Below are 20,480 nucleotides of genomic sequence, written 5' to 3'. Positions count from 1 at the left end.
ACACATTATTAATGCACAACCCATACTTGAACACATCCTCAACTGGGAACATAACATGAATAAAGCATTTATGATACTTATTGAACATATATCTTTCAACACAAACTTACTCGGAATAACCAATTTTATCATGAACCACTCGGGACTTACATAATTTACATGAATATCGTGGGATTAAATTCTAAGAAAAGCTTTTAGCCAACATACCTCAATAGAGCTTCCTTAAAATAAAAAATTTTCCATAATTCTTAGCAACTTCAATCTATTGTAGAAATATAACAAATGGAACCAAAATTAGTAAGATGCTCATGGATCTAGCTCATTTGATCATTTTACCAAACACTAGGTGTGCATTAAGTTTCAAGGTCCTTTTATGTAGGATTCCATCATCCCACAACCCAACCTTTACCATTTTTAGATCAACAATCTTCATACACCATTTGATAAAACATGCATGTAAATAATCAACCCTCAGGCCCCAAAATTATCTTGCTATTTACCCATTTCTAGACAAAATTCAAAATTGAGGGTTAGGGTATAGAATCTTATCTCTACGATTAAGGCCTAGTGAGTTTCCCTTCTTAATCTTCCAAAACATTAGCAAGAATTGAAGAACAATTATTGATGAAAACCTTCTCACTCTAGGGCACTCTCTCTCACTCTCAAATGCTAGATTATAGCTCAAAAATAGCCCAACGCGTGTATTTAACGAAGTAGGGTCGGGTTTTAAAAACCCAAAAATAGAGCACCGGAAAAAGGTCTGCGATCGCATAATCAATATGCGGACTGCATAATTGGTGTCCAAAGCTGGCAAAATATATGTCGGGGTTTGCCGTTCGCAGACCTGTTCTACGGTCGCATAATGAACCACAAAACAGTTCTGCGGTCGCATAGTCGACCGCAGAATTGCATCCAACATTTCCCCTCTCCTACCTCACTTTGCGGCCATTATGCAGCCCGCAAAGTGACTCTGCGGTCGCATTATGGACTGCAAAAAATGCATTTTACTGCCAAATATTTTCCTCAGTGCATTGTTGAAAATTTCTATAATCCTCAACACATAAAACTAATTTGGCACCACGAAACATTATTTTCTTTTGCAAAATTTTACAGGGCCTTACATTCTCCCCCACTTAGGATCGTTCGTCCTCGAATGAGGGTCAAAATCTGTTATTAGTATCCCATGCAACTCAGTTTTCATACCATACACCAGTATCCCTAAATTTGACTAACTCCCTAAATTTTTTAAAAAATTGCAGATTTCCCATGTAACTGGGCCTATCCCCCTATCAGAGAGCCCCATAAACACATCCTAACTGCATATACATAATACAACGATGTAACATAATACAAAACAACACCAATTGTGGCCTCACAAGCAATATATTACCAGAAAGGAACACCCTTAACGCCAATTGTACAAATGATATAAAATTCATAGAAAGTAAGTCCTATAATTTTCCTTGATCACAACTTTATTAATACATGGTCATTCAAACATATAAGGATACTTTTTATTCATTTCTTCCTCAGCCTCCCAAGTATCCTCTTCAACATGTTGGTTTTGCCATAACATATTCACGGAGGCAATTTCTTTATTTCTCAATTTTTGGACTTGCCGATCAATAATATAAATTGGAATCTCTTCGTAAGTAAATTTCTCATTAACCTCAACAGCCTCAATCGGAACAATGAGTGTTGGATCTCCAACTACTTTCTTCAACATAGACACATGAAACACCGAGTGTACTAATGACATCTCAGGCGGTAGCTTAACCTTGTATGCCACCTCACCGATCCTCTGAATGATTTTGTACGGTCTGACATACCTCGGACTCAATTTCAACTTTCTTACCAAATCGCATTACACCCTTCATGGGCGAAACTTTCAAGAATACCTAATCTTATTCTTTGAAATCCAAATCCCTACGATGAACATCAGAATAGGATTTTTGACGACTCTGAGCAGCTTCCAACCGCGCCTTAATAATTTTAACTTTTTCATAACCTAATACACGAGGTCTGGCCCTATCAACTCTACTTCCCCAATTTCAAACCACCCAATGGGAGATCTACATCCCCTACCATATAAAGCATCAAACAGTGCCATTTGAATGCTAGCGTGATAGCTATTGTTGTATGTAAATTCTATGAGTGGTAAATTATCATAACATCTACCTTTGAGGTCTAGAATACAAGAGTGCAGCATATTATCAAGCGTCTGAATAGTCCGCTCTGCCTACCTGTTAGCCCGCGGGTGAAGTTTGCTCCCAGATCAAAAATGATGGAAACTGGGGTGCCATGCAACTTGACTATTTCTTCGATATACAACTGAGCATATTGATCCGTTGTGTCGGTAGACGTAACCGAAAAAAAGTGTTTTGACTTCGTGAGTCGATCCACAATCACCCAAAATGAGTCAAACTTGCATGGTGTGCGTGGTAATCCTACCACAAAGTCCATATTAATCATTTTCCACTTCCACATTGGAATATCTATGTTTTGTGCCAACCCACCAGGCCGTTTGTGTTCGTCCTTCACTTGCTGACAATTTGGAAATCTTGCAACAAACTCCTCCACATTCTTCTTCATATCATTCCACCAATAGACTTCCTTAAGATCATGATACATTTTTGTAGAACCTGGGTGGACGGAATACCTAGATGTGTGATCTTCAGTCATAATTCATTCACGAAGACCATCCACGTTTGGAACACATAGTCGCCCTTGGTACCTTATTGTACCATCATCCATGCCAAAATAAAAGTATATGGTCTTATGTTTATGAATCCCCTCTTTCAATTGCACCAACAATGGATCGTTGTATTGCTTCTTTTTAACTTTCACAACAAGCGATGATTCAGCCCTATTTTGCACAATTACCCCTCCTTCACTAGAGTCCGTAAGACAAACTCCCAAACTAGCCAATCGGTGAACTTCCTTGGACAATGGCCTTTCATGTGCCTCCAAGTGAGCCAAACTACCCATAGATTTACGGCTAAGAGCATCTGCCACAACATTGGCCTTTCCTGGATGATATAGAATATCAATGTCGTAGTCCTTGAGTAACTCAAGCCATCTTCTCTACCTCGGATTCAATTCCTTCTGTTTGAAAATATATTGAAATATTTTATGGTCCGTGAATATAACCACATGGACCGCTTATAAATAATGACGTCAAACTTTCAATGCAAATACCATTGCCGCAAGTTCTAAACCATGTGTTGGATAGTTCTTTTCATATTTCTTGAGTTGCCTAGAAGCATAAGCTATAACTTTTCCATATTGCATTATTACACATCCCATCCCGATTCTTAAAGCATCACAATATACTATAAATACATTTATACCCTCTGATAGAGTCAACACAGGTGTCGTAGTCAATCTTGCTTTCAACTCCTAGAAACTCTTTTCACAAATATCTGACCATTGAAACTTAATTGCCTTATGCGTCAATTTAGACAATGGAGAGGCAAGAGTAGAAAACCCCTCCACAAACTTTTTGTACTATCCAGCTAAGCCTAAGAAACTGCGAATTTCTGTTGGAGTAGTAGGCCTCGGCCAATTCTTCACAGCAGAAATTTATTGATGATCAACCTTAATTCCCTTACTAGAGACTACATGACCCAAGAATATGACCGATTCAAGACAAAATTCACACTTTGAAAATATTTCATATAACTGATGTAAGGTTTGCAGAACTACCCTGAGATGATCAGCATGGTCTTCTCGACTTCGTGAATATACAATAATATCATCAATAAACACTATCAGAAAAGAGTTGAGGAATGGCTTAAAAACTCGATTCATAAGATCCATGAAAGCTGCTGGGGAATTTGTTAGCCCAAAACACATCACCAGAAATACAAAATGTCCATACCGGGTACTAAAAGTTTTTTTCAAAACATCCTGCTCCCTAATCATCAATTGGTGATACCCGGATTGTAAATCAATTTTGGAGAAGTACTTAGCACCTTGTAATTGGTCAAACAAGTCATCTACCATTGGTAGTGGGTATTCATTTTTTATTGTGACATTGTTGAAATGCCGGTAGTCAATACACATACGTAGTGACCCATCTTTCTTTCTTCCAAAAAAGACCGGTGCGCCCCAAGGCGACACACTTGGCTGGATAAAACCCTTTTCTAACAAATATGTCAATTGTTCTTTTAGGTCCTTCAATTCTACGGTGACATTATGTAGGGTGGAATAAATATAGGATGCGCGTATGGCATCACATCAATCCCCAAATTAATCTCCATGTCTGGTGGGATCCCAGGGAGTTCATCTAGAAGGACTGCCAGAAATTCATTCACAACAGGCACAAACTCAAGTGTAGGTGCCTCAGCATCGGTGTCCGTAACGTGAACCAAATGGTAAATACTTTCCTTGTTGATCATCTTTGTAGCCTTAAGGTTGGAAATAAACCTACCCTTCGGAACTACATCATTACCCTTCCACTCAATAACTGGCTCCTTTAGAAATTCGAACCTAACAGTCCTGGTTCGGAAATCAAGCTTGGCAAAATAAGAATAAAGCTAAGCCATCCCCATTATCACATCAAAATCGACCATTCTCAATTCAATAAGATCGTCCACGGTGTCCCGACCACGCAACGTGACAACAAAATCCCTATAGACCCGCTCAGCCAAAATAGACTTACAAACCGGAGTAGATACAGAGAACGGCTCATGAAGTTGTTCCGGTTCAAGCCCAAATTCCATAGCAACATAAGGAGTAACATATGACAAAGTGGAACCGAGATCAATAAATACATACACATCATGAGATTGGACAGTCAATATACCTGTGACAACATCTGGATAAGCCTCTAAATTCTGGCGACCCCTCAAAGCATAGAAACGGCTAGATCCTACCAAATTTTGAGCTCCACCCCTAGCTGCACTCCACCCTGCAGGTGTTGGAGTGCCTCGAGCTGGATGAGGTATTGCGGATGTAGTAGTTGCAGTACTAGATGACTTTGTTAGGGCCTTGCCCGCATTCTGGCGGGATGAACGACAATCCCTCTGAATGAGACCCCTCAATCTGCATTTGTAGAATATGGGTAAGTCCATATATCATATTCCTAAATGCATCTTTCCACACCTAGGGCATGGAGGCCTCCTCTGCTGCTGGATTCTACCACCATGAAGACCTTGCTGATGTGAGCCCCGATTTCTCAGACTGGGCTTGAAACGGATCCACTGTTGCTGCAGCTGACTGGGCCCTGATGGCAGTGCACTAGCCGAAGATTGAGTAACGGACTGGGATGGTCCTGACGATGCTCCCCTGAATGTTGAGTTACCACCACCAGAAGAACTACCAAAGTTGCCCGGAGACCGGGAATTATTACTACCCACTCCCTCCATTTTGTTCCTTAATTTGCGGGTCTCTGTGGCTTAAGCAAATGCCACCTTCTTTCCATAGTTAATTAACTAGGAACTAAGGCCATGTACAAATCGGCACACTCTAGCCTCCCTAGTGGGCAGCATGTACATACCATACTTAGATAGGTACGCGAATCTCATAAGGTAATCTCACACACTCATGTTACCTTGCCTCAAGTTCTCAAACTCAGCAGCACAGGCTGCCTTAGTTTCGGCAAGCAAGAAATGTTCAATAAAGGCATCAACAAACTCACCCTACCTCGCTGGAGGGCTCCCTTCTTCGTGGGAATCCTCCCATAGTTCAAACCAAGAATATGCCACCTCTTTCAGGCGGTAGGAGGCCAATTCCACTGCCTTTGTCTGAGTAGCACGCATAACTCAGAGAGTCTTGTACATCTCATTGGAGGATCTTACTGGAGAAACCTGTTCACCCTGGAACTAGTACAATCCCCTGGCTTAATGAAAGAAGTGGGTTCAACATTTGACCTCTGGGACTGGGAAGCCACTATCTGAGCCAACATCTGTATGGCCCCTCTAGGATCTACATCAGAAACACCAGAATCAGAAGCTGGAACTGGAGGTGGAACTGCTATATTAGTTGGAGGGACCGTTGCACCCTCAGTAGGTGTAGGGACAAGTGCGGTCTAATCAGTTGTTGTAGAGTCAGGCAGTGTAGTAACTAGAGGAATATTCTCACTCCTTGGGTGCTCACCCACATCATCAATTATAGGATCAACTGTCACCCCTTGGATGACATTGGCTCTTTGGCCAGTTCTTGCGTTCTTCTTAGGTGCCATTGCTAAAAGTTAAAGTAAATCACGAGTAAAAGGAGGAATAATCTTACCATCAGCTTTATCGCACGATTGAGAACATGAAATAAGGGTATTATTCCTAAATGCCCATGTAGCATCCTAATTATAGATGTGCTTGACAACATACCAATAATAAGGACTCTACTAGACACTGCTCTGAGACATCCTAGGACACTTTAAAACCTTAGGCTCTGATACCAAGTTTGTCACACCCCAAAACCGAGAAGCACGACCGGCGCTCAACCGAGTGAACCCGGCCGAGCAAGCCTATTAGATTTCCTTCTACCAACTCATTCATAAATAAAGACAATATATGTTTTCATTAAACAAACAATAAAGTGGTCATATCTGTAATTACCAATTTCTTACCATAAGTTTCATAATTTTAAAGTGTTAATTTCACACACATATTTCATAATTTGAAGTGGAAATAGTAATTCAAACACAACATAACGAGTTTTACTTCCTAGCACAAATATACAACCCATACTATGTCTACGGATCTTTTATAGATAAAGAAGAGTATAATAATAATGACGGCAACAAGGCCCCGGCTATACCTCAAACAAAATACACAAAGTACAAAAGATACATATACCGGGATGAAGTAGGGCTCCCCAAGTCAGCTGGGAAGAAGGTGAACTGCTATCACTGATTAATATCTCCTGCTGTGGAACAACCCGCATCCATTTAAAGATGCAGCGCCTCCGGCAAAAGGAACGTTAGTACTATCAAATAGTACTAGTATGTATAAATAAACACCCTCTCAATAGAATGACAAATAATACAAACAAGATTATCATAATATCAATGGAAGCCTTAATCAGCATCAAACCTCAATTAAGGATCTAGACAGTGTTCAAATTAATTTCCATATCTCACATTAGGAGATTTGTTTTTATCTATATACCATTGTCCACAATACCATTATTCATAATATCAGTACCACCGTACTCTCAGCACGGAGTCCTATCACGACTCGATCGGCTAGGCTATCTCAATAGAGACATCGACCACAATTACTCTTAGTATCAATACCACCATCTTTAATACGGAGTCTAATCACGACCCAATCAGCTAGGCTATCCATTAGGGACATCAAGAACAATCACCATTTCAATTACAATTTCCAGCACAATCACCACCATGTGTGAGGCATGGTGTCCGAGCATGACCCGATCGGCTAGGCTGTCCTATTTGATACATAAACTTTTTATATCAATCATCATATTTCATACTCCTTTCACATCTTTTCATTTAATTCGCACTAATGGCCATAATTATAAAATTATTCTTGGCACGTTGGCCGTATTTAGTATCTCATAATCACCTTTTTACTTTCAAACAACAACATCATCATCACCAACAACAACAATTCAAATCAAGGTGTGTAGTACACATGTGAGCAATTAAAAGTCTAAGGCACATAGAGATATTTCACAAAATTTGGCATAATAGCCTTCGTTTGAACTCGAGTTAAAGTCGGCACATTATTAATGCACAACCCACTTGAACACATCCTCAATTGGAAACATAACATAAATAAAGTATTTAGGATACTTATTGAACATATATCTTTCAACAGAAACTTACTCGAAATAGCCATTTTTTTCCCGAACCACTCGGGACTTACATAATTTACATGAATATCGTGGGATTCAATTCTAAGAGAAGATTAAAGCCAACATACCTCAATTGAGCTTTCTTAAACTCTAAAATGTTCTAGAATTCTTATAAACTTCAATCTATTGTAGAAATATAACAAATTGAACCAAAATTAGGAAGATGTTAATGGTTCTAGCTCATTTGAGAATTTTATCAAACACTAGATGTGCATTAAGGTTTCAAGGTCCTTTTATGGAGAATTCCATCATCCCGCAACCCAATATTTATCATTTTTAGCTCAACCATATTCCTACACCCATTGATAACACATTCATGTCAAATAATCAACCCTCATACCCTAAATTTATCTTGCTAATTACCCATTTCTAGACAAAATTCAAAATTGAGGGTTAGTGTGTATAATCTTACCTCTAGGATCAAGACCTAGGGAGTTTCCCTTCTTAATCTTCCAAAACATGAGCAAGAATTGAAGAACAATTATTGAAGAACACCTTCTTACTCTAGGGCACTCTCTCTCACTCTAAAATGTTAGATTATAGCTCAAAAATGACCCAAAGTGTGTATTTAACAAAGTAGGGTCGGGTTTTAAAAAACCCAAAAATGGAGCTCCGAAACAAGGTCTACGATCGCATAATCGATATGTCCGGGTGTGCGGTCACTTTGCGGCCTGCAGACCTGTTCTGCGGTCGCATAATGAATCGCAGAACAATTCTCCGGTCGCAAAGCCGACCGCAGAATGGCATACAAAATGGCCCCTCTCCTGCCTCACTCTGCGGCGATTATGCGGTCCACAGAGTGATTCTGCGGTCGCATTATGGACCGCAGAAATGTATTTTTCTGCCAAAGACGTTTCCTTTATCCCTTAGTGCACTGTTCAACACATAAAACTAATTTGGCACCACGAAACATTATTTATTTTGAAAAAATTTACGTGGCCGTACAACGGGTTCTTGCTTGCGTGGTTTCTCGGTCTTCTTTGTATGAGCACATCAGAGCGCGTCACTATGATGACCCCCATTTGCTTGTCCTTAAGGACACGGTGCAGCACAGTGTTCCCAATGTGGGTGGGTTACGTGAGTTAATTCTTGAGGAGGCCCACAGTTCGCGGTATTCCGTTCATCTCGGTGCCGGTAAGATAAATCAGGATTTGAGGTGTCACGCCCCAAACTCGAGGAGCGCGACCGACGCTAAACATAGTAAACCCGACCGAGCAAGCCTATTACATTCCATCGACCCAAACTCACTAATGAACAAAGAGAAGATGTATTCTCATTAATTAAGCAATGTGGAGATCATGTATACAACACCAAGGCATTTGCATTAGTTACTTTTTTTTAATGTCCCAAAATACACACTCTCATAGTTGAAGAGGAATAAATGATTCAAACACAACATAACTCGTCTAACATTCCCAGCACCCATATTGTGTCTACGGAGCCTCTAAAAGATGCAAAAAAGTATTATGATAGTGCCGGCAACAAGCCTCCGGCTATACCTCAAAACGTGATAATCATATGAACAAAAGATACAATACATAACCCCGGGATGATGTAGGGCTCACCAAGTCTGCTGGCAAGATGGTGTAACACTACCGCTGATCAGCATTGCCTGCTATGGAACTACCTGCATCCATTTAAAGATGCAGCATCCCCGGTAAAAGGGACGTTAGTACCGTTGAATAGTACTAGTATGTATAACTAAACACCGTCTGAATAGAATGAACAATAATACAAGAAGGAACAATCCTGAAACCAATAGAAACATCGAACAATACCAAATAAAAAGTTAAGAGCCACATAAGCTTTCAAGTACATTTCCATAATTTTTGGTTGGGAGATCTTTAGTACCGTTATACCATAATTCACAATACCATCGTATTCTTACACGGAGTCTGATCATGACCTGATCGCCTAGGTCGCCTCATTTGAGACAACAACCATAATCATAATTCCAATTATATTTTCCAGCACAGTCACCACCATGTGTGCGGCATGGCATCCGATCATGACCCGTTCAGCTAGGCCTTCTCGCCTGAGACATTACCATTTTCTATCAGTCGTCGCATTTAATACTTCTCTAATATCTTTCAATTCATCGGCACTAGAGGCCACAATTGTTATATCATACTCGGCCCTTGGCTATATTGCATAATTCATGTTTTTTTCCACATTCCAACATTATTATCATCATCAACAATAACAAGGATTTTTATTCAGAACTTTGATTACACATGTGAGAAATTTAGAATCTAAGGCACATAGAGACTTTTCACACAATTTGGCATAACAATATTCATTCAAACTTGACTTGAAGTCTTAATATTTTTAACACATATCCCAAGCTATGAACACATACTCGAGTGATAAGAAAACATGATAAAAACATTTAGAATACAACCTGAATATATATCCTTCAATACAAGCATATTCCGAATAGCAAACTCTATAACGATCAGTGTGGGGCATACACCAATTATGTGAACACTGTGGGATTCAATTCTAAACATAATGGGTTTAGCCAACATACCTCAATTGAGCTTCTTTAAACTATAAAGTATTCCGGTATCTCTTAGCAACTTCAATCTATTTTAGAAAATATAACAAGTTGAACCAAAATTAGGGAGGTGATCATGATTCTAGCTCATTTGAGCATTTTATGAACCACTAGGTGTGCATCAAGGTTTTAATGAAAGACTTCATCATCCTACAACCCATCCTTTACCATTTTTACCTCACAGTTTTCTTACACTCTTTGATAACAAATGCATGCAAGATAAACAACTCCCCTACCCAAGAATTGTCTTGCGAAATACTCATTTTTAGCTAATTTTAGAAATTAAGGGTTAGGGTATAGATTCTTACCTCTTATGATGAAGACCTAGTGAATTCTTCTTACAAATTCCTCAACTTTGAGCAAGGATTGATAAATGAAGAACTTATGGACTCCACTTCTCACTCTATGGCATCCTCTCTCTAGAAATGTAAGACATTGCCTTTTATACTGATCCCTAAAGGTGTTATATTAGTATGGGGTTGGGTTCAAAAATTAGAGAAATAATACCCCTGACACAGATCTGCGATCCCTTATGCGACCGCATAATGGGCTGCATAATGGCCCTCCAGAATTGGCATTTTCTGCTTCAGTCTGCGGTCAGCAGACCTGTTCTGTGGCCGCATAATGCGCCGCAGAACCTCCCTCTGACAAATTTCCAATCCGAATATACAATCAGAGTGCATCTCGCGAAATGGTTGTGCGGTCGCATAATGGGCCGCGAAAATTACCCAAAGAATGGCCCAAATGACAGCCTTACACTGCGGCCATTCTGCAGCCCGTAGAGTGATTCTGTGGCCGCATAATGTGGCGCAGAAATGTCTTTTGCTGCCAACATTTTCCTTTAACTCCTCAATGCACTTCTTAACCAAATCTTTAACATATAAGCCTAACTCGTCACCTCGAAATTCTGGGTTTTTAGCTAAAAAATTTATAGGGCCTTACATCCTCCCCCACTTAATATCATTTGTCCTCGAATGAGGGCCAGAGTTCCTTATTAGAACCCGATGTAACTCAACTACCATACTACACACCAGCAGATCCCAAATTTTTACACACTCCCAAAATTTCCAGAACTTTCGCCAGAGTGTCCTCTCTAACTGGTCATATTCACCTATTAGAGAACCCCGGAAACACATCATAACACCATCAATATTATCCAATGACGTAACATAAAACAAAAAGACACCAATCGTGGCCTTATAAGCAACATATAACCAAAAAGGAACACCTTTACATTAACTTAACAAGTGATACAAAATTCATTGGTGACAATTTCATAAAAAGGATTACACAGCTATTCAAACAAGTAAGGATACTTCTTCTTCATCTCTTCCTCGTCCTCCCAATTTCTTTATTCCTCAATTTTCGTACTTGCCTTTCAAGAATGTCAACTGGAATTTCTTCATATGACAGTTCTTCATTAGCCTCAATATCATCAATTGGTACGATAAGCGACAGATCTCCAACTACTTATAGACACATGAAATATCGGGTGCACTAATGACATATCAGGTGGTAGCTCAAGCTTGTACGCCACATGACCAGTCCTTTGAATGATTCTATACGGACCTACATACCTCGAACTCAATTTCCCTTTCTTTCCAAACCGCATTAAACCCTTCATCGGGGAAACCTTCAAGAATACCCAATCATCTTCTTTGAACTCCAAATCTCTGTGAAGAACATCCGAGTAGGACTTCTGATGACTCTGAGCAGTCTTCAACTGCTCCTTAATGATCTTAACCTTCTCCATAGCCTGATGCACAAGGTTTCGTCCTATCAACTCAACTTCCCTAATCCTTAACTACCCAATGGGAGATCTACATCTCCTACCATACAACACATCAAAAGGCTCCATCTGAATACTGGCATGGTAGATGTTGTTGTAAGAAAATTCTATGAATGGCAAATTATTAGCCGAGCTACCCTTGAAGTCAAGAACACAAGCACGTGGCATATCCTCAAGCGTGTGAATTGTCCGCTCTGCCTGCCTGTTGGTCTCTAGATAAAAGGATGTGCTAAGATTCACCTGAGTACCCAAACCTTCCTGAACTATCTTACAAAAGTTAGCCGTGAATTGTTCCTCGCGATCAGAGATAATAGAACCTGGAATGCCATGCAACTTGATTGTTTCCTTGATATACAATTGTGCATACTGTCTCGCTATATTGGTAGTCTTAACTGGCAAGAAGTGTGATTCTTTATTGAGTCGATCCACAATCACTCAAATCGAGTCAAACTTGCACGGAGTGCACTGTAGTCCTATCACAAGGTCCATATTAATCATTTCCCACTTCCATATTGGATTTTTTATGTTATGTGCCAAGCTATCGGGCCTTTGATGCTCGGCCTTCACTTGCTGACAGTTTGGGCATTTTCCCACAAAGTCTGCTACATTCCTCTTCATGTAATTCCACCAATAGACTTCCTTGAGATCATTATACATATTCGTAGAACTTGGGTGCACGGAATACCTAGAAGTGTGAGTTTCAGCCATGACTCTTTCCCGAAGACCATCTATATTTGTAACACATAGTTGCCCTTGGTACCGTAGTGTACCATCATCCATTCCAAGAGAAACAGTTGTAGTCTTATGTTTATGAATCCTCTCCTTCAGTTGTACCATCAATGGATCGTCGTATTGCTTCACTTTGACCTCCACCATAAGCAATGATTCAGCCCTATTCTGCACAATCACCCCACCTTCACTAGAGTCCACACGACGAACTCCCAAGCTAGCCAACCAATGAACCTCCCTGTCCAACGGCCTTTGATATGCCTCCAAATGAGCAAAACTACCCATAGATTTCTGACTAAGAGCATACGCCACAACATTGGCTTTTCCCGGGTGATATAGGATATCGATATCATAGTCTTTGAGTAACTCATCCATGGTCCCAATCACATACCATGACAACACAATCTCTATAAACCCGCGTGCCATAATAGACTCACCGACTAGAGTAGAAACAAAGAATGGCTCGTGAAGTTGTTCCTGTTCTATCCCAAATTCCATAGCAACATAAGGAGTGACAAAGGACAAAGTGAAATCGGGATCAATAAGAGCAAACATATCATGAGATTGGACAGTCAATATATCTATGACAACATATGGAAAAGCCTCTACACTCTGGAGACCACTCATAGTATAGAAATGGTTGGGTCCTCCCGAACTCTGTGTACCACCCCTAGCCTCACCACACCGTGCGGGTGCTAGCGTGCCTCGAGCTGGATGGGCTGCTGAAGCTGTAGCACCCTGCAGAACTAGATGGTTGTGTTGTGGCCCTACCCGCACCCATGTAGGATGAACGACACTCTATCTGAATATAACCCCTCAATCCGCACCCGTAGCATATGGGTAGTTCCATGTAGAAAATACTCGAGTGCATCTTCCCACATCTGGGGCATAGGGGCCTCTGCTACTGCTGGAATCTCCCTCCTGACCGACCCTTCTGGTGGAGTCCCGTGTTGCCCTGACTAGGCCTAAAACGACTCCACTATTGCTTCTTACTGGGACTTGATGGAAGTGCACTAGCTGAAGACTAAGCAAAAGACTGGGATGGCCCTGATGACCCTCCCCTGAATGTGGACCTACCACCACCAAATGAGTTTCAAAGGTTGCCCGCGGACCGGGCCTTACTGCTACCCTCTCGCTCCATTCTATTCTTCAACTTTCGGTTCTCTATAGCTTGAGTAAATTCCATCATCTTCCCATAGTTCCTATCAGAATATAAAACAGATGTAGTGGCCTCAAGGATAACCAAAGGGCTAAGGCCCTGCACAAACCGGCGCACTCTAGCCTCCATAGTGGGCAACATGTGAACAACATACTTGGACAGGTACGCAAACTCCATGTGATACTCCCACACACTCTTGCTACCTTACTTTAGGTTCTCAAACTGAGCGGCACGGGCTTCCTTTCTCTTGAAATGCAAAATATAATCCATGAAGGTGTCATCCAACTCACTCCACTGCGCTGGAGGAGTCCCCTCCTCAAGAGAGTCCTCCCACAACATAAACCAAGAATAGGCCACTCATTGCAGACGGTAATAGACTAACTCCACTCCCTCTGTATCAGTTACACGTATAACTCTGAGAGTCTCAAGCATCTCATCCATATAATCCTGGGGGCACTCTTCGGGATTAGCACTCGTGATCACTGGAGGATCTAACTAATAGAACTTGTTTACCCTGGAACTAGCAGAATCCCCTTGCTGGCTAGAAGAAGTAGGTGAAACATTAGATCTTTGGGTCTGGGAAGCCACTATGTGAGCCATCATCTATATGGCTCCCCTAAGATCCCCATCAGAAACACTGGGACCAGAAGTTGGGACTGGAAGTGGAACTAGAATATCAGTTGAAGGGATCGTTGTAACCTCAGCAGATGTAGGAACTGGGTAGTCTAGTCAGGTGTAGTAGTCGGGAGATTATCCTTACCCCTCGGGTACTCACCCGCATCATCATGTAAAGAATCAAAAGCGACTCCTGGGGCGGCATTGGCTCCTTGGCCAATTCTTGCTTTATTCTTAGGTGTCATGTACTTAAAATTGGAGCAATGCACGAGTTGAGGATTTGAGGTGTCATGCCCCAAACTCGGGGAGCGCGACTGACACTCAATCGGGTGAACCTGGCCGAGGAAGCATGTTAGATTCTTTCTATCCAAACTCACTCATAGACAAAGAGAAGACGTATTCTCATTAATTAAGCATTACGGAGATCATATATACACACTCTCATAGTTGAAGTGGAATAAATGATTCAAACACAACATAACTCATTGTTCGGACTTTTGGGGTTGAATAGTGCATTGAGCAGTTAAGGGATAATATTGGCAAAAAAAGGCATTTCTGCTGCCCACTATGCGGCCGCAAAATCACTCTGCGGGCCGCAGAATGGCCGCGGAGTGAGGTTGTCATTTGGGCCATTTTTTGTGCCATTTTCGCGGCCTATTGTGCGACTGTAGAACCGTTTTGCGGGACAAACTTTGGTCGTATTATCATCCTTGTACTATTGCAGAGAGAAGTTTTGCGGTGCATTATGCGACCACAGAATAGGTCTATGGGCCGCATAATGGCCGCAGAGTGAAGCAGGCCAGGCCAGTTCCCTGGGCCATCTTTCGCGGTCATTTTGCGGACCGCAGAATGATTATGCGGTCGCATATGCGACCGCAGATCCTGTCCCGGGGATTCATTTTTGGGGATTTTAAACCCTACCCTATTCTAATAAAACACTTGCCGTAGACCATTTTTGAGCTTGTTCCTGATATTTTTAGAGTGGGAGAGAGAGTTCTTAGAGTGAGAGAATAACCTTCACACTAATATCCAACAATTCTTGTTCAATCCTTGAATATTATCAAGAAAGTACTCATATTGAAGGTAAGAGTCTATACCCTAGCTTTTAATTTCTAAAATTTAGTAAAAAAAGGATAATTAGAAAGAAAATTATTGGGTGTAAGGTTGAAATATGTGTTCTTAAAGTATGTGGGGAGGTTGTGCGCTAAATATGGTAAACAATGGAGTATGGGATGATGGAATCTTTCACAAGAAGGATCTTAAAAACACAATGCACACATAGTGTTTGATGATGTGCTCAAATGAGCTAGAATCATGATCATCTTTTTAATTTTTGGTTTAACTTGTTATATTCCTAAAATAGATTGAAGTTGCTATGAGTTCCGGATTATTGTAGAATTTAAGGAAGATCTATTGAGGTATGTATGGCTAAAAACCCCTCTACTTAGAATATAACCCCTTGGTGTTCATGCAATCGGTGTAAGTCCCAATTTGATTGCTATAGAAATTGCTATTCAGAAGGTTCTTGTGTTGAAACATATATGTGCAATATGTGTTCCGTGCTTTCATCATCTTATCTTATCATTTGAGGATGTGTTAAAAATATGGAATATGTGCTACAAATGCCTAGACTTCAAGTCAAATTCGAATAAATATTGTTATGCCAAATTATGTGAAAAGAGTCTATGTGCCTTAGATTCTAAATTGCTCACATGTGTAATCAAAGTCTTGAATGAAAGTTGAAAAGAACTTGAATTATGAAATGCGGCCCTATGCCAAAGTATAATGTTACAATTGTGGCGACTAGTGCTGAAGAAACTGAAAAGATGTGAAAGAAGAATAAAGAGAGATAATTGATAGAAAATGGTAATTTCTCGGTGAGGTGGCCAAGCCGATTGGGCCGTGATCGGACGCCATGTTGTACACATGGTGGTGACTATGCTGAAAATTGAAACTGGAAATCGAAACTTGAATTGTGATAGTGGTGCATGTCTAAAGTGAGAGGACCTAGCCGATCGGGTCGTGAACGAACACCATATAAAAGTACGGTGGTATTGTTAATGATGGTATATCAGTACTAAATATGCTCCAACCTAAAGTTATGGAAACTTACTTGAAAACTTATGTGATTCCTAATTTGATGTTATGGTATTGGTTATGGCTTCTATTGATTTCATGGTTATTACCTCTTGTATTACTATTCATTCTAATGAGATGGTGTTTAGTTATACATACTAGTACCATTCGACGGTACTAACATCCCTTTTGTTGGGGGCACTACACCTATAAATTGATGCAGGTGGTTCCTAAGAAGGCAGTGTTGATCAGCGTTAGCCGTAGATCCTCCTCCCAGTAGTCTTGGTCAGCCCCATTACATTTCGGGGTCATGCATATTTTGTTCCTTATGTATTGTACTTGAGGTATAACCGGGGCCTTATTTCCGGCACTTTTGTAGTACTCTTTTGTATCTATATAGAGGCTCCGTAGACATAGGATGAGTTATTTGTATATGGGTGCTCGAAAAGTCAAATGAGTTATGTTGTGTTTTGGATCATCTATTCCACTTAAAACTATGAAATATGTATGTATTTTGGAGACTAAAAAAATGAAGTAACTAATGGAAATGATTTAGTATTGTATTCATGATCTCTGTATCCTTAATTAAAGAGAATACGTCTTCTCTTTATTCATGAGTGAGTTCGGGTAGAAAGTATCTAACAGGCTTGCTCGGCCAGGTTCACTCGGTTGAGCGTCAGTTGTCTTTACCGCGTTTAGGGCATGACACCAAATGACTACCTCACTCTGCGCCTATTCTTCGGCCCGCGGAGTGATTCTTCCACTGCATAGAGGGCCGCAGAAATGCCTTTTTATGCCAACATTTTCCTTTAACACATAAACCTAACTCGGCACCACGAAATTATGGGTTTTTAAATATTTTACGGTGCCTTACATGATGCAGCATAATTGGCAGAGAAAAATGAAAACGATATAGTAAATTTTGTGGCTCGTTGTTTGAACTGCCGGCGGGTGAAGTATGAGCATTAGAGGTTGGGAGTCTTGTGTCAGAGTCTTGAATTTCTCGAGTAGACGTGGGAGCATATTACTGTTACGCCCCGATCTAGGAGAGCGTAACCAGCGCTCAACCGAGATAATCCATCCAAGCAAGCCTACTTGATGCCTTCTACCCAACCTTATTCTTGAATTAAGTAAAGATGTATTGCATTAGTTCGACAATGAGAGGATTTCATGTATAACACAAATTTCATTACCATTAGTTACTTCATTCACTATTTCCAAAATATATTATACATTCGTAACTTAGAAGTGGAAACATGTATTACAAGCTCAATATTTCTAGTTTAACGTACCCAAATCAAAATACAACACTTACTATGTCTATGGAGACTCTAGTTGATACAAGTCCCCCGCTATACCTCAAAATACTATACATATGAAGCAAAAGACACAAGACTTGATATGAAGTAAAATCAATGTTTTAGGTTGGGAGATCTTTCGCACCGATACACCATCATGCTTATAGCACGAAGTCCCATCTCAGCCCGATCGGGTAAGCCGTCTTACTCCAAAGTATGAGGCTCGACATCAAACACAACACCCCCATGTGCGCAGCATGGCGTCCGATCTCTACCCGATCGGTTAAATCGTCTCACCACAATGACGTGTGGATCGACATCACCTTTTTCTTGCAATCATCTAATTCTAATTAAGGGGGAAAATCTCAACACATCAATCTCATCCCAATTAAGGGGAATAATCACGACATATTAGCACGTGGATCTACCCCTCAATCATTTCTACACCGACATGTGCTGTTTCGGGGTTAGATTATTTCAACCTACCCTTCATCTGTGTTTAAACTGTACTTCCAACACATTTATTGTATAAAGTAGTTACAACTCATTTCATAATCTTTCCCACTTCCTTTCATTTCATTACCACTATTCGCCACCAGTGTAATTTTCATTCCTGGCACGATGGCCGCATTTTATATTTTATACTCACTTCTTTCACTTTCAAGTATCAACATAGGTTATCAAAAGTAAGAGCACTTTGAAATCAAAACTTTAAATATGCATATAAGCAGTAGGAGTCTTAAACAAATTCAGAACATCATGGAATTCGATTCTATGAGAGAAGTTTAGCCAACATACCTCGCTTGAGCCTTCCTTAGATTACTACAACGTTCCGAAACTTTTAGAGATTTTAATATATTGGCTATATGACAAAAATTGAACCATAATTAGGAAATGATTCATGGTTTCAGCTCATGTAGGCATTTTATCAAATACTAGGTATGAAAATTAGACTACAAGGCCCTAGGATGGAAGCCCTTCATCTCACAACTAATTACCAAGTCCATATCTCACCCAAATTAGTTAAAGAACTCACATACCACCATTTTTAGCACATGCATGCACAATGAGTAACTTCCAACCCCCAGATTGAAGTATCCCATTACTAATATTAAAATCAATTCCAAAGTTGAGAGTTAGAGAGTACAGCCTTACCGCTTAATGGTCCCAAAAACTAGGATGGTCTGGCTAAGTTTGCGGCCGTTCTGCAGTCCGCAGAATAGTTATGCGGTTGCATAATGTACCATGGAATCTCCCTATGGATTTTCTCATGCTTGTTCTACGATGGAAGAGAGACTCGCAAAATCATTATGAGGTCGCATAATGAACCACAAAATGTCCTCCAAAAAATGGGTTTTCTCCTATTCCACTCTGCGCCGGATCTGTGTTCCGTGTAGTGGTTCTATAGTCACATAATGGACTGCAGAAATGCCATGTTCTGCAGCAATATTTCCCACTAACTCCACAATGCTTTGGGTTATGCGGCTGCAGAAACACCATGTTCTACAAAAATTTCCCACTAACTCCATAATGCTTTGCGCAACCCAAAAAGTCTATATACCTTTCTAACACATTAGCCTAACTCGACACTACAAACCTTGAGTTTTTGGTAAAATTTTATGGGGCCTTATATCCTTCCCCTCTTAGGATCATGCTTCCTTGAATGAGTAGTAGAGTCAGCCTAAAATACCCAACATAACTCTTCTCTTATTTCACACATCTCAAGCCCTAAAATTGTTGCTAACTCCCAAAATTTCACAAAATTTCGGTATAGCTTCCCCTGTAATTGGGCCTATCCACATGTCAGAGAATCCCACAAACTAGTCCTAACAACATAACCATAATGCAATGATGTATCACAATAAGAAATCATTATCCACCATAACATCATAATCATTATACTACAAAAAGGAGCATCTTGAACATAAACCGTACAAGTTGAACATAATTTATAGAAAGTAATCTCTTAATAATTCTTTCAAAAATAAACTACTTAGTTATTCAAGTAAATGACGGTATTATCTCTTCCTCAGCCTCCCAGGAGGCCTTTTCCACATGTTTATTTTGCCATAACACTTTCACAGAGGCAATCTCTTTATTACTATGATTTCGAACCTCCCTATCAAGAATGGAAATCGGAATCTCCTCATAAGTTAATTCTTCATTAACCTCAATAGATTTTACCGGAACAATGAGCGTCGGGTCTCCAACTACCTTCGTCAACATAGATACATGAAACACCGGATGGAACAACGACATCTCTGGTGGTAGCTCGAGCATGTAAGCCTACTAACCATTCCTCTGAATGATTTTGTATGGACCGATATACCTGGGACTCAATTTCCCTTTATTCGCAAATCTCATGATACCCTTCATGGGAGAAACCTTCAAGAAAATCCAATCATCCTCCTTGAACTCCAAATCCCTCGACATATT

General features: G+C 40.4%; 2 protein-coding genes across 2 annotated transcripts; both read right to left on the bottom strand.

Moving 5' to 3' along the window:
• Positions 1-1,489: 1,489 nt before the first annotated feature.
• Positions 1,490-2,631, bottom strand: LOC138898703 (uncharacterized). The gene is made up of 2 exons (XM_070184792.1): positions 2,452-2,631; positions 1,490-1,717 (listed from the first exon to the last, which is right to left on the bottom strand). The coding sequence occupies exons 1-2, from the start codon at positions 2,629-2,631 to the stop codon at positions 1,490-1,492; spliced, it is 408 nt and encodes a 135-aa protein (XP_070040893.1).
• Positions 2,632-12,182: 9,551 nt separating this feature from the next.
• Positions 12,183-13,523, bottom strand: LOC138898702 (uncharacterized). The gene is made up of 2 exons (XM_070184791.1): positions 12,743-13,523; positions 12,183-12,484 (listed from the first exon to the last, which is right to left on the bottom strand). The coding sequence occupies exons 1-2, from the start codon at positions 13,521-13,523 to the stop codon at positions 12,183-12,185; spliced, it is 1,083 nt and encodes a 360-aa protein (XP_070040892.1).
• Positions 13,524-20,480: the final 6,957 nt, after the last annotated feature.

The sequence above is a fragment of the Nicotiana tomentosiformis genome, chromosome 9 (genome assembly GCF_000390325.3).
Source record: "Nicotiana tomentosiformis chromosome 9, ASM39032v3, whole genome shotgun sequence".
NCBI classification, from domain to species: domain Eukaryota; kingdom Viridiplantae; phylum Streptophyta; class Magnoliopsida; order Solanales; family Solanaceae; genus Nicotiana; species Nicotiana tomentosiformis.
This window is presented reverse-complemented; position numbering and strand designations above follow the sequence as displayed.